This window comes from Crinia signifera, chromosome 6 (genome assembly GCF_055691185.1).
Source record: "Crinia signifera chromosome 6, ASM5569118v1, whole genome shotgun sequence".
In the NCBI taxonomy this organism is placed as follows: domain Eukaryota; kingdom Metazoa; phylum Chordata; class Amphibia; order Anura; family Myobatrachidae; genus Crinia; species Crinia signifera.
Genome location: NC_139222.1, coordinates 8,539,540 through 8,552,398, shown reverse-complemented (window position 1 = coordinate 8,552,398; position 12,859 = coordinate 8,539,540). Strand labels below are relative to the sequence as shown.

At 50.3% G+C, this 12,859-nt stretch overlaps 2 protein-coding genes across 5 annotated transcripts in view; one reads left to right on the top strand and one right to left on the bottom strand.

Moving 5' to 3' along the window:
• Positions 1–1,158: 1,158 nt before the first annotated feature.
• On the bottom strand, positions 1,159–9,205 carry LOC146009944 (uncharacterized). The gene is made up of 6 exons (XM_083150614.1): positions 8,767–9,205; positions 4,943–5,140; positions 4,409–4,532; positions 3,576–3,673; positions 3,336–3,447; positions 1,159–2,873 (listed from the first exon to the last, which is right to left on the bottom strand). Exons 1-6 carry the CDS (start codon positions 8,863–8,865, stop codon positions 1,795–1,797), a joined length of 1,710 nt encoding a protein of 569 aa, XP_083006740.1. The 5' UTR covers positions 8,866–9,205; the 3' UTR covers positions 1,159–1,794.
• LOC146009972 (uncharacterized) overlaps positions 9,205–12,859 on the top strand; it is a 25,546-nt gene continuing 21,891 nt past the window's right edge. For 2 of the 4 annotated variants that reach the window (XM_083150672.1, XM_083150669.1), the window contains exon 1: positions 9,206–9,420. The gene's annotated coding sequence lies outside the window, so the exon portion shown is untranslated. Of the gene's footprint in view, positions 9,421–12,859 lie in introns of all 4 variants that reach the window. The other 2 variants (XM_083150671.1, XM_083150670.1) reach the window with 2 other exon arrangements.

The window sequence follows — 12,859 nt, the reverse complement described above, 5'->3', positions numbered from 1 at the left end:
CCAATTGTTAACGCCACCCCACGATCAACGTCAACCCGAAGCGTGGCGAGCGACGCGTCCTACGACCTTTTCATACCCCCACTATCCACGTTGGCGTGGAGTTGAGAATAGAAAGTGTGGCGAGCGCAGCGAGCCCGAAGCGTGGCGAGGGGAGGCGGACACCTGTGAAGCCCGCGAGGGGACGCAGATACCTGTGAAGGTGTCCGCGTCCCCTCGAGGGGCTCGCTGCGCTCAACACACTTTCTATTCTCAACTCCACGCCGACGTGGATAGTGGGGGTATGAAAAGGTCGGAGGACACGTACCGCCGCCACTCGCCACACTTCGGGTTGACGTTGATCGTGGGGTGGCGTTAATAATTGGGGGGGCCATTTCACACTTCAGGGTGCCTATTTGGCCTCTGTGGGCCATTTAATATTGTTCCCTATGGTAAATCGGGTCAATTGGGACATTTAACATTGGTCCCTATGGGAAATCGCGGTCATCGCGTCGGTCGAATCGCATGCAATTTTTTAGTGCATGCGATGCCCGCGATGGGCACCCTTCTAGGTAAAGAGTACCTTATTTTCTTTCTTCTTCCTTTTCGAGCTCGTTAACAAAACTGAGGAGCAGAGCATGGCGGTGGGGTTATAGGGAAGAGGAGCCGTGCATTCTGCAAAACCTAAAAGCTTTCCCGGATGGTGCCCTGTTCTCTGGATCCGCCTTTAACCCCCTATGTTAGCCCTGTGGCTCCGATATACCTCGTCGGAGAGTTAACAAAAAGGTAAGTCTACCACAACTCTCGTTTTATTGCTTGTGCATGAATGGTGGGAAACCACCTGGTTCTCACGCCATTGATAGAAAAAGTATTGAGCCTTGGTTATAGAATGGGGGGGGGGGGGGGGGGGGGGGGGGGGTGATGGCACCAGTCCTGGCAGGAGACACTGGAGTTCCCAGTCGTTACTTGCGATAGGGACATGTTTACTGAGCGGGTCAAGTAGTCAAACTTACTGGCAGCGACGAGCGATCCAAAGAAACACCCACCCATTGCTGCTGGGGTCCTCTTGAAAGTCGTTTTATAATAATGTAGGTATAAAACACATTATATATGTATAAAGATTGGAACTCCACCGGTTCCCTCCTGGATGTATAAATAATCATTTAAAAAAAAAAACCACACTTTTCATAAGCATTTTTTTTTTATTAATCACATCATGTAACTAATATGTGTTAACGACATACGGTTCATCTCTCTGGTTGTATCTATGCAACAGTCCAAAGTACTTGATTGCAGCTAAAGCCCCATGTGGGTGTAGCTGCTTGTGACCAATCAGAGAAGCCCTTTTCCCATGCTCTGACCAATCAGGGCGAAAAAACACTGCTTAACTGGAAGGACCGGCATAGAACTTGTTGCATGTTCTGTCATTCACCGAAACCCTATCTGGTGATATATATATATATATATATATTGCCCAAGTCTCCATCCAAGCACCCATTAGAACGCAAGTATTACCTCTCCTGGCAGTGGAGGCAGTGAGATGTAGAAATGTTTGCCGCCAGGGACGGCTAGCAGCCACAGATGTCGGTTCTCCTAGCAGCATGGAGAAAAGAGCATGCGAGACGTTGCCGTCCAACATTTCCCACCTGGAAACGCGAGGCGGCCAACAGCCGTTGCTTTCAGTTGTGGGTCAATACCGAATGTAATGTTGAACGGCTCACAGCTCCGTAGAATCCATGTGTATAGGTGTAGGAGTCCGATTCGTGCAGCCGATACGGTTTGCTCCGTCAACAAATCGAATCATTATATATCTTTCACTTAACGATGTCTTAAAAGATTAGCTTTCAGTTTACGAGTCTTTTTCCTCTCGTGTTTTGGCTGATGTATCTTCAGTTTTGATTGAGTGATAAAACATTTCCCACACTCAGAACATGAAAAGGGCTTCTCGCCTGTGTGAATCATCTGATGCAACACAAGACCCGATTTATATAGAAAACGTTTCCCACAGTCAGAACATGAAAACGGCAGCTCACCTTTGTGCCTTTTTGTATGAGAAATCAAAGCTGAATTAGATATAAAACATTTCCCACACTCAGAACAAGAAAAGGGCTTCTCGCCTGTGTGAGTTCTCTGATGCAACACAAGACCCGCTTTATATAGAAAACGTTTCCCACACTCAGAACATGGAAACGGATTCCCATCGGTGTGCGTTTTCTTATGGAATTTCATACGTGATTCAGTGGTAAAACACTTCCCACATTCAGAACAAGAAAAGGACTTCTCTCTATGAGTTCTCTGATGCAACACAAGACCAGATTTATCTAGAAAATGTTTCCCACACTGAGAACATGAAAATGTATTTCCAACTGTGTGAGTTTTCTTATGGTTTTTCATACGTGATTCATGTGTAAAACATTTCCCACACTCAGAACAAGAAAAGGGCTTCTCATCCGTGTGAGTTCTCTGATGCAACACAAGACCCGATTTATATAGAAAATATTTCCCACACTCAAAACATGAAAAAGATTTCTCATTTGTGTGACTTTTTAAATGTGTAACAAGACTGGATTTAAATGGAAAACATTTTCCACACTCAAAACATGAAAATGGCTTCCTGTCTATGCGAGCAGGCTGATCGCTATTATATTTTGTTTTCTGTACAATCCCTTTCTCTCCTCTAGAACCTCTACGAGTTGTACTATGTGGAACAATGTCTGAGGTATGAGGGACACATTGCTTATGTACAGAAGGCATTGTTTCTGCATTGTGATGCACTACATGTATATTTGGGGTAATGGGGGTTTCTCCTGGAGATTGTTGAGTGAGGTCATTATGGCCTAAGCCTGGACATAACATGAGATGTTCCTCCAAAAGCTTCCCACGATGGTGCCCATCTGCTGAGGAAAAAAAAAAAAGTTACATTTACAATAGACAATGTAGATACATCAGAGGGTGCGGGGAGGAGACTGGTCAGATCTCTGGGCTGGTAACACACAGTGACATGATGTGAGGGGGAGAGCAGGAGTATAATAGGGACTGATGGCTCCTGATGTATGAGATACACCAGAGAGTGCGGGGAGGAGACTGGTCAGATCTCTGGGCTGGTAACACACAGTGACATGATGTGAGGGGGAGAGCAGGAGTATAATAGGGGCTGATGGCTCCTGATGTATGAGATACACAAGAGTGCGGGGAGGAGACTGGTCAGATCTCTGGGCTGGTAACACACAGTGACATGATGTGAGGGGGAGAGCAGGAGTATAATAGGGGCTGATGGCTCCTGATGTATGAGATAAGAGATTGCTGTAGCGACAGAACAAGGAGAATATGTGACTCTGTACTTAGTGATTATTACTCACCTGTGCTGATACCTGTAGGGATTTCCTCCTCCTTACACTGCTGATCACCCATCACATCCGTCTCCTCTTCAACTTTTAGAACTTCTATTTTAACATGAAAAAGAGCTTCACCCTATATAACACAAAAAAATGTAATTACTTATATAATATACAATTTAATTACATGAACATTCAACAAACCCTCAGTACACATCATTTTGCTTATACTCATCTGTATTTTAGTATTTTGTGAGACTCTACCTGCTCCTCCTGTGGGACACCGCCATTCTCCTCTGTACAATCCTGGAAATACAAAGGACGGGGACATCTCTCTGGGGTATCTCTGTTACTGGGCCCATCTGTAGGAGACACAGTGACTGAGGACATGGTATATATGTGATTATCCTGGGAATACAGAGGACGGGGACATCTCTCTGGGGTATCTCTGTTACTGGGCCCATCTGTAGGAGACACACAGTGACTGAGGACATTGTATATATGTGATTATCCTGGGTATACAGAGGACGGGGACATTTCTCTGGGGTATCTCTGTTACTGGCCCATCTGTAGGAGACACACAGTGACTGAGGACATGGTATATATGTGATTATCCTGGGAATACAGAGGACGGGGACATTTCTCTGGGGTATCTCTGTTACTGGCCCATCTGTAGGAGACACACAGTGACTGAGGACATGGTATATATGTGATTATCCTGGGTATACAGAGGACGGGGACATCTCTCTTGGGTATTCCTGTTACTGGGCCCATCTGTAGGAGACACACAGTGACTGAGGACATTGTATATATGTGATTATCCTGGGAATACAGAGGACGGGGACATCTCTCTGGGGTATTCCTGTTACTGGGCCCATCTGTAGGAGACACGCAGTGACTGAGGACATGGTATATATGATATTATCCTGGGAATACAGAGGACGGGGACATCTCTCTGGGGTATTCCTGTTACTGACCCATCTGTAGGAGACTCACAGTGACTGAGGACATGGTATATATGTGATTATCAGATGCTGTGTATCTAGGTGGCCCCATAGCTGCTCTCTCCATTACACTACATGACAGTCTCCTCTTACCAAGTGATGTGAGGGGCCGGTGATTCTCCATCATCACGTCCTTGTACAGACCCCTGTGTTCCTCTATATACTCCCACTCCTCCATGGAGAGATAGACAGTGACATCACCACACCTTATAGGAACCTGACACACACAATGATACAGTCATCACCCAGACACATCCCCCGGTGTTACTGTATAATGTCCCATTCCAAGCAGTCACCTCTCCAGTCACATACCCCCGGTGTTGCTGTATAACGTCCCATTCCCAGCAGTCACCTCTCCGGTCAGAGCCCCCGGTGTTACTGTATAACATCCCATTCCCAGCAGTCACCTCTCCAGGCACATCCCCTGGTGTTACTGTATAACATCCCATTCCCAGCAATCACCTCTCCGGTCACATCCCCCGGTGTTACTGTATAACGCCCCATTCCCAGCAGTCACCTCTCCGGTCACATCCCCCGGTGTTACTGTACAATGCCCCATTCCCAGCAGTCACCTCTCCGGTCACATCCCCCGGTGTTACTGTATAACGTCCCATTCCCAGCATTCACCTCTCTGGTCAGCAGCTGGATGATCTTGTTGGTGAGTTCCAGGATCTTCTGGTCAATGTGCCTCTCATGTATCAGTGAGTGAGGTGGAGGCACAGAGATGGGGCTCGGGGTCCTGCTTAGTCCTCCTGACACACGTGGACAGTTGCTGGGTGCCACACACTCCCCAGAATCCCTCTTCACTGTTGTGTAATCCTGTGGCTTGATAGAGATAAGAGTGATGTCACTGTGACGCTCCCAGACCCCCTCACCTCCCAATCAGGTCCCTGTGTCAGTGATAGAGATAAGAGTGATGTCACTGACGCACCCAGACCCCCTCACCTCCCCAGTCAGGTCCCTGTGTCAGTAATAGAGATAAGAGTGATGTCACTGTAACGCTCCCAGACCACCTCACCTCCCAGTCGGGTCCCTGTGTCAGTGATAGAGATAAGAGTGATGTCACTGTGACGCTCCCAGACCCCCTCACCTCCCCGGTCAGCTCCCTGTGTCAGTAATAGAGATAAGAGTGGTGTCACTGTGACGCTCCCAGACCCCCTCACCTCCCCGGTCAGGTCCCCGTGTCAGTAATAGAGATAAGAGTGATGTCACTGTGATGCTCCCAGACCCCCTCACCTCCCCAGTCAGGTCCCTGTGTCAGTAATAGAGATAATAGTGACGTCACTGTGACGCTCCCAGACCCCCTCACCTCCCCAGTCAGGTCCCTGTGTCAGTAATAGAGATAAGAGTGATGTCACTGTGAGTCCCCCAGACCCCATCACCTCCCCAGTCAGGTCCCTGTGTCAGTAATAGAGATAAGACTGATGTCACTGTGACGCTCCCAGATCCCCTCACCTCCCCGGTCAGGTCCCTGTGTCAGTAATAGAGATAAGAGTGATGTCACTGTGACTCTCCCAGACCCCCTCACCTCCCCAGTCAGGTCCCTGTGTCAGTAATAGAGATAATAGTGATGTCTCTGTGACGCTCCCAGACCCCCTCACCCCCCCGGTCGGGTCCCTGTGTCAGTAATAGAGATAAGACTGATGTCACTGTGACGCTCCCAGACCCCCTCACCTCCCCGGTCAGGTCCCTGTGTCAGTAATAGAGATAAGACTGATGTCACTGACGCTCCCAGACCCCCTCACCTCCCCGGTCAGGTCCCTGTGTCAGTAATAGAGATAAGAGTGATGTCACTGTGACTCTCCCAGACCCCCTCACCTCCCCATTCAGGTCCCTGTGTCAGTGATAGAGATAAGAGTGACGTCACTGTGACGCTCCCAGACCCCCTCACCTCCCCGGTCATGTCCCTGTGTCAGTAATAGAGATAATAGTGATGTCACTGTGACCTCACCTCCCCGGTCAGGTCCCTGTGTCAGTAATAGAGTTAAGAGTGATGTCACTGTGACGCTCCCAGACTCCCTCACCTCCCCAGTCGGGTCCCTGTGTCAGTAATAGAGATAAGAGTGATGTCACTGTGACGCTCCCAGACCCCCTCACCTCCCCGGTCAGGTCCCTGTGTCAGTAATAGAGATAATAGTGATGTCACTGTGACGCTCCCAGACCCCCTCACCTCCCCGGTCGGGTCCCTGTGTCAGTAATAGAGATAAGACTGATGTCACTGTGACGCTCCCAGACCCCCTCACCTCCCCGGTCAGGTCCCTGTGTCAGTAATAGAGATAAGAGGGATGTCACTGACTCTCCCAGACCCCCTCACCTCCCCATTCAGGTCCCTGTGTCAGTAATAGAGATAAGAGTGACGTCACTGTGACGCTCCCAGACTCCCTCACCTCCCCGGTCAGGTCCCTGTGTCAGTAATAGAGATAAGAGGGATGTCACTGACTCTCCCAGACCCCCTCACCTCCCCATTCAGGTCCCTGTGTCAGTAATAGAGATAAGAGTGACGTCACTGTGACGCTCCCAGACTCCCTCACCTCCCCGGTCAGGTCCCTGTGTCAGTAATAGAGATAAGAGTGGTGTCACTGTGACGCTCCCAGACCCCCTCACCTCCCCAGTCAGGTCCCTGTGTCAGTAATAGAGATAAGAGTGATGTCACTGTGACGCTCCCAGACCCCCTCACCTCCCCGGTCATGTCCCTGTGTCAGTAATACAGATAAGAGTGATGTCACTGTGACCTCACCTCCCCGGTCAGGTCCCTGTGTCAGTAATAGAGTTAAGAGTGACGTCACTGTGACGCTCCCAGACCCCCTCACCTCCCCGGTCAGGTCCCTGTGTCAGTAATAGAGATACAAGTGATGTCACTGACGCTCCCAGACCCCCTCACCTCCCCAGTCAGGTCCCTGTGTCAGTAATAGAGATAAGAGTGATGTCACTGTGACGCTCCCAGACCCCCTCACCTCCCCAGTCAGGTCCCTGTGTCAGTAATAGAGATACAAGTGATGTCACTGACGCTCCCAGACCCCCTCACCTCCCCGGTCAGGTCCGTGTGTCAGTGATAGTGATAAGAGTGATGTCACTGTGACGCTCCCAGACCCCCTCACCACCCCGGTCAGGTCCCTGTGTCAGTAATAGAGATAAGAGTCAGGGCCGGTGCTAGGGTGTCCGGCGCCCTCCTGCAAACCATACATTTTGCGCCCTTTCACATAGCCATTGCAACTAGCTGCAGACCAATGATGAGAGTGTATGCAACATGCGATCCTATGGAGGATCTCGGGTGCATGTACATGTATGCATACACCATCTCAGTGCTGTGTCCGTGAAATGTTGCAGGCACTAAAGGTGCCCATACACGCTGCGAGAATCGCATACATTATGGGCTAGATCGCATCGCACGGCATGCATGCAATGTGTGTGCGATGCGATCCGAAAGCAGTACAAAAAGTATGTGCAGCACTCGTGACTGAGGGGAGAGAAGGAGGAGATAGAAGAAGAGGGGAGGAGATAGAGGGGGCGGAGTGTTGAGGACTGGCAGTGGCACTGGCACAGCACACTGAGAAGAGGGAAGGAAGGGGAGGCGGCGCTGCTGCCTGTTCGTCATTTGATTGACAGCTGACATGCGCAGTGAGCAATGGGTAGGGGGCGGATCCGGACAGGACATGTCATCCAGGCATTCACAGACAGCGCTACATGCATCAGCACAAGTGTCCGTGAGGAAGAGGGGGCAGGTCGCAGGAGGATGACAGTGAGTGTGCGGTGCAGGGAGCTGCTCAGCCTCTCCATACTGCCGCCCGCTGTCAGACAGGCGCTTCGGGCGGCTTGCAGGCTGTTTGCACTCGCAGTGCAGGGAGCAGCTCTTTATACTGCCGCCCGCCCGCTGTCAGACAGGAGGCAGTGACAGTGAGGGCTGAGGCAGCTTTAGCAGAGCAGGGAGGGAGACAGCGCCTTTTCAGCATGGCGCCTCCCTGCTTTGCAGGAGCTGCTGAGTGGGTAGCGCCGGCCCTGATAAGAGTGATGTCACTGTGACGCTCCCAGACCCCCTCACCTCCCCGGTCAGGTCCCCGTGTCAGTAATAAAGATAAGAGTGATGTCACTGTGACGCTCCCAGACCCCCTCACCTCCCCGGTCAGGTCCCTGTGTCAGTAATAGAGATAAGAGTGATGTCACTGTGACGCTCCCAGACCCCCTCACCTCCCCGGTCAGGTCCCTGTGTCAGTAATAGAGATAAGAGTGATGTCACTGTGACGCTCCCAGACCCCCTCACCTCCCCGGTCAGGTCCCTGTGTCAGTAATAGAGATAAGAGTGATGTCACTGTGACCTCACCTCCCCAGTCAGGTCCCTGTGTCAGTAATAAAGATAAGAGTGATGTCACTGTGACGCTCCCAGACCCCCTCACCTCCCCGGTCAGGTCCCTGTGTCAGTAATAGAGATAAGAGTGATGTCACTGTGACCTCACCTCCCCGCCCCCGGTCAGCAGATGAATGATCTCCAGGGCGAGGTGTAATATCCTGTCAGACACAAGGCTCTTGTCCTGCTCCATCCTCGGGGAATCCATGACATATACCGGGTGGGATGTATGTTGTAGTTAGGGAACAATCCCCAGTCCCTCACAGATCACAAGTAATATATAGAAGCCGCATAAAAAAACACGTAACTCCTATGGGCGGCGATGTGAGCGGGGTATTCCCGATCCTGCTGCGGCCATTATCCTGGTCCCTGCATTGTTGTACACCATCAGCAGCCGGACACACACAATATGGCGCATGCGCAGGAGTCACCACGTGATCCCAAGCTTTATAGGTAGCCCTCTCCCTGTGAACCATGGGGGATGAGCGTGTTGTGTCTCCGCCTCAGGCTTCCAAGCTTTTTAGGTCACGTTGCGGTCCCTTGTACAGGCGCCATTTTGGGTGAGACCTGCCCTTAGCTCAGAGCGAGGCGCGGTCTTCAGGGAAGTGCCGGGGGCACTGTGTAGTCTCTGCTGCCTCTAGCGGCGATTCCGGACTGGAGGAGAAGCCTCATTCCTGATCAGGCACCGGGCGGCGTTTATTCTAATTTCTTACCGCCGACCCGAGCGGTCAGTACCATCCGGCACCCGTCAGTACTATATTGGGTGAGGTGACTGACTGAAAGGCTTGGTCAGGGAGATGTTGGGGCAATATGGGGGTCAGAGGTTTCTGGTGGAGCAGGTCAGGGAGATGTTGGGGTAATGCTGGGGAGCAGGTCAGGGAGATGTTGGGACAATGTGGGGTTCAGAGGTTTCTGGTGGAGCAGGTCAGGGAGATGTTGGGGCAATGTGGGGGTCAGAGGTTTCTGGTGGAGCAGGTCAGGGAGATGTTGGGACAATGTGGGGTTCAGAGGTTTCTGGTGGAGCAGGTCAGGGAGATGTTGGGGCAATGTGGGGGTCAGAGGTTTCTGGTGGAGCAGGTCAGGAAGATGTTGGGGCAATGTGGGGGTCAGAGGTTTCTGGTGGAGCAGGTCAGGAAGATGTTGGGGCAATGTGGGGTTCAGAGGTTTCTGGTGGAGCAGGTCAGGGAGATGTTGGGGCAATGTGGGGGTCAGAGGTTTCTGGTGGAGCAGGTCAGGAAGATGTTGGGGTAATGCTGGGGAGCAGGTCAGGGAGATGTTGGGGCAATGTGGGGGTCAGAGGTTTCTGGTGGAGCAGGTCAGGGAGATGTTGGGGCAATGTGGGGGTCAGAGGTTTCTGGTGGAGCAGGTCAGGGGGTTGTTGGTGCAATGCGGGTCACAGGTTGCTGGGGCAGGTCAGGGAGATGTTGGGGCAATGTGGGGTCACAGGTTAGAGCTGGGGGGGGGGGGGGTAGGAAATCAGCAGTTGGCACGGTGTAGTCACTCCCCATATAAATGCAATATGGAAAAGAGAGAGCATATGCCAGCGCTGGCTGAAATCATGCAAGACTGTTCATAATATCAGTTTATGAAATAATTAATATAACATAATTAAAAGCTAGTATAACATATAATATATAACAATAATGAATATAAAAAAAAAATCGATTCCAACTTGGAATTATGAATAGAGTTATACCTGTTATATCTGTGCTGGTGTGTAGATTCTGGGTCTTGGAGCAATCAGGGCTGGTGCTGTTGTCCCAGATGTTTGCAACGATGTCTCCCACAGATCCCCAGGTGCTCTATAATATCAAGAGCTCAGGATTCCAGATGGCGCACCACTTAATTGTCTGGTTGAATTAGGGGCAATTGTAGTGTTCATTCTAGCACCTGCCATCTTTGAAAACCCATGCAGTTCCTCTTCCCTGCCTGGGGTGTCGCTGTCTGCTGTAGTGCTTCTAGCACAGTGTGGTCTGTATATCAGCACTGATATGCAAACCAGGCCTGTGTTAGAAACACCACAGCAGACCGCGACACCCCAGGCAGGTAACAGGAACTGCATGGGTTTTCAAAGCTGGCGGGTGCTAGAATGAACACTACAATTGCTGAGTGTCCCAAAAATGTGGTGACCAGTTCTTGTGGTGCTATAGGTTTCAGGATGTATATACCAGCAGCAGGTTGTGAGAAATCTTCGGTGTACCTCAACGCGTTTCCCTGGACTCTCTACTCCGGCTTCCTCAGGAGCGTATGTATGGTCTGTGTCCATATACTCCACAAAGAAAAGTTCCCAACAAAAACTTCAAAGTCCTGCGCAACAACACATGCCCAAATATGAGCAAGCTGCTAGGAAGAAGTCAGATCCCAAACTCCGCCTTTCCCTATGGCGGTCAATAGAAATATGGTATGCAGGTAGGCATCCGAAGATACCAAATTTGGGGTCGATCCTCAACACCAGCGCTGATCTAAAATAAAAAAACCACCCCTCCCTTAGAGAATAGTGGCGTATCCTCTTCTTATTGGGGTTTTAGATGTGTCCATATACTGACTGTAGAGGTAATTCACATGTGAATTTATTCAGATTCATTAAAAGAGTTGTCTTGTGAAACATTCGTTTATTACTCACTTAGGATGGAGGCGGTCATAAATAACACATATATTATAAACCATTTGTTCCCAGTGGGACTATTGTATCGGAAGTATAGTGAGAATCAGGGACACCTCAATACAGTTTAACAATCATTTATTTTCAAAATCATTAACAAACAAGAAATGCTACTTATAACCACGTTCCTCAAAGGCAGTGACAAGAGGTAGCCAGAGTCCAAACATAGGGGGCGAAATGTAATAGGGTGTGATTTTTTAGACATGTGCGATTTTTGGTCAAAAACGGCCGAAATCGCACATTTTCCGAAAATCGCACATTTAATAGGTTGAAAATCGCGGTAAAAAATCGCACTTTTTACCGCGAAATCGCACTTTTCGAAGTGCGATTTTTAGTCACATTTCAATTCGCATCCAGATGTTTTCCCATTATAAAGTATACAACTCGCAAATGTAATAGGGTGCGATTTTTGGTCAATGTTACCAAAAATCGCAAAAAAAATAGACCAGGTTCTGACAGGCGAATTTGACAGAACCATGCACAGATCATTGAGATCTGTGCATGGTTCTGTTAATAAAAATGTGTAAAAGTGTTTTTATAAAAAAAAAACGGCGTGGGGTCCCCCCTCCTAAGCATAACCAGCCCCGGGCTCATTGAGCCGGACCTGGTTCCAAAAATACGGGGGGACAAAAAGCATAGGGGTCCCCCGTATTTCTGAAACCAGCCCCGGACTCTTGGACCGGTCCTGGTTCCAAAAATACGGGGGACAAAAAATCTGGGGGTCCCCCGTATTTTGAAACCAGCACCGGGCTCCAACAGCCCGCGGTGTCATGCCACAGCCGGGGGACACTTTTTATACAAGGTCCCCCGGCCAAAACATGAGCACCGTGGCTGGTCAGCCTTGGACGGGGTACCTGGAGGAGTGGGGACCCCCCCAATAAAGGGGTCCCCCCCCCCAGGCTTCACCCGTCCAGGGCTGAAGCCCGGGGCTGTCACCGGCGTCCGTGGCCAGTGGACGCCGGCCTGATAGGGTTAAATCCATCATACATATCATTACATTGCTTTTTACCGGCGAACTACAAGTGCCAGCAGACCTCCCCCGCATGCTGGGACTTGGAGAACCACAAGTCCCAGCATGCGGGGCATTAATGGGCCCGCTGGGACTTGTAGTCCACCTGTAAAAAGAATGTTTATAAAAAACACACACACAGAGAAGTACAAGTTTATTACACACACACACCTCAATTTTACACCAGCATACTTACCATTCCTGGATCCAGCGCTGGTCTGGCTGCTTCACAGTCGGCTCCCCCCGCACTGACAGGCAGCGGGGAGAACCGGCTTTCTCCGTTGCTTCTAACAGCTTCTGTAGCGCTGTCCGAGTGCTACAGAGGCTGAGAGCGTGATTGGCTGAGCTACAGTATGCGTCTCCATGGAGACGCATAGATTAGCCAATCAGGACTGAGCTATGCGTCTCCATGGAGACGCATACTGTAGCTCAGCCAATCACGCTCTCAGCCTCTGTAGCACTCGGACAGCGCTACAGAAGCTGTTAGAAGCAACGGAGAAAGCCGCTTCTCCCCGCTGCCTGTCAGTGCGG